Source organism: Cladophialophora immunda (genome assembly GCF_000835495.1).
Source record: "Cladophialophora immunda strain CBS 83496 unplaced genomic scaffold supercont1.238, whole genome shotgun sequence".
Lineage (NCBI taxonomy): Eukaryota > Fungi > Ascomycota > Eurotiomycetes > Chaetothyriales > Herpotrichiellaceae > Cladophialophora > Cladophialophora immunda.
This window is the reverse complement of record NW_015622778.1, coordinates 1-1,469: the sequence shown is the minus strand read 5'-3', so window position 1 is coordinate 1,469 and position 1,469 is coordinate 1. Positions and strand designations below refer to the sequence as shown.

The 1,469-nt window shown below is 50.9% G+C and overlaps 1 protein-coding gene across 1 annotated transcript; it reads left to right on the top strand.

Moving 5' to 3' along the window:
- The first annotated feature begins 564 nt into the window (after positions 1 to 564).
- PV07_12860 (uncharacterized protein) lies at positions 565 to 1,444 on the top strand. Its single transcript, XM_016400431.1, has 2 exons — positions 565 to 950; positions 1,008 to 1,444. The coding sequence occupies exons 1-2, from the start codon at positions 826 to 828 to the stop codon at positions 1,243 to 1,245; spliced, it is 363 nt and encodes a 120-aa protein (XP_016241923.1). The 5' UTR covers positions 565 to 825; the 3' UTR covers positions 1,246 to 1,444.
- Positions 1,445 to 1,469: the final 25 nt, after the last annotated feature.

Sequence of the window (1,469 nt, the reverse complement as noted above, 5' to 3'; positions counted from 1 at the left end):
GCACCTAGCACTCTGTATATAGACGATCAGACCTGGCCTGAGGGCAGGCACAGGTAGACAGACCAATCCATGACCTATTCACGATCCTGCCAATCCAACAGGGTGTCTAGTCTAGCATATATTGTGCCCTGGTTGAGTCGGACGGCGCCGGGATTGGACAGCCGCATCATTCATTTCGGAAAGCAAGCAGGCAGAGAACGACATCACAGCGTCGGGCTGAGGGATAGAATGCCAAACTGCGCCCGCCTTTTGTTGACGAAGGATTCGGCTTGCCGCTATGCCCTCGGTGGTTATCGGATTCGACCATCTCGCCCTCAAGGCCGAGCGAACTACTCAGTAATGCTGAAGTATGTATGGGTTTAGGATTGTTGGCAGTCCTAGTAATATAGCCTTCGACCTCTGGGAATGGGAAAGGATGGACGAAGGGACGATCAACAACAAATCCGAGATTAAGTCGTTTGCTCTCGCTTGACCTTCCTAACTATATCGACCCTGCCAGTCGGTGAGCGGTCACGCGACGTTCTCGCCTCTTTTGGGTTCGGTTTCATCTAACTCCTCCTACAGGACAGGATCACCCTCACTACACAGAGAACGCGTCTTAAGAGCAAGTATCCTTGTGTGTAAAAGCTCAACGATTGCAGTATCTGAAGCCGCTGCGATGGGAATCAGAAGGCTCATCGTCACTCGACTTGTTCAATTCGCGATCATCTACTGCGCTCCGACGCGATGTGAAGCGAGATCGGGGGAGGGGTTGAATTCGGCAGGGCTTTGGGAGAGAATGACGGGTTATATGGGGCAACCATGTAGGTATCAGCTGAGGTTTGTATGATCCGAAATCACTTTGACACCTCTAGGCGTGTTCTACCCGATCATCACCTGGGCCATCATTTTCACGTTCACGGCCCTCCTGCTTCTATCACTAGGTTTCGGCTCTATGGGAGTTGTCGCAGGTAGGCAGTCCCTTTCGATGCAGAAAACCTGTTTCGCTAAATGCTGACGTGGGCTAGGCTCAACAGCTGCGGCTTTCCAGTCTTGGATGTACGGAGGCTTCACTCCCGCAGCGGGTGTTTTTGCGACTTTGACGAGTCTGGGCATGCTAGGTTTAGCAAACCCAGTTTTTGCACTGATATCGGCATTCGTTGCCACACTGGGGGCATTGCTAACGTGGGACCTACAAGGATGTACCTTCCGCAGCTGAGCATCAAGGTTATCTTCTCACTGCGAACGCCAAGAATGTGGGTCTGAAGAATCCTGGTGTTTGGTGTCGGAGCGTGCAAGGGGTCCTACACGAAGCTCGCCCATCTGACGTGGTATGCTATGTGACCATCAAGAACGCAAACTGGTAGAGATCATTACAGTTCAGGGAGATGAAACCACGCCGATGAACGAGACTGCAGTTCGGAACCCTTGGCATACGAGAATAGGCCATGCTTTTGAAAAAAAAAAAAAAAAAAAAAAAAAAAAAAAAA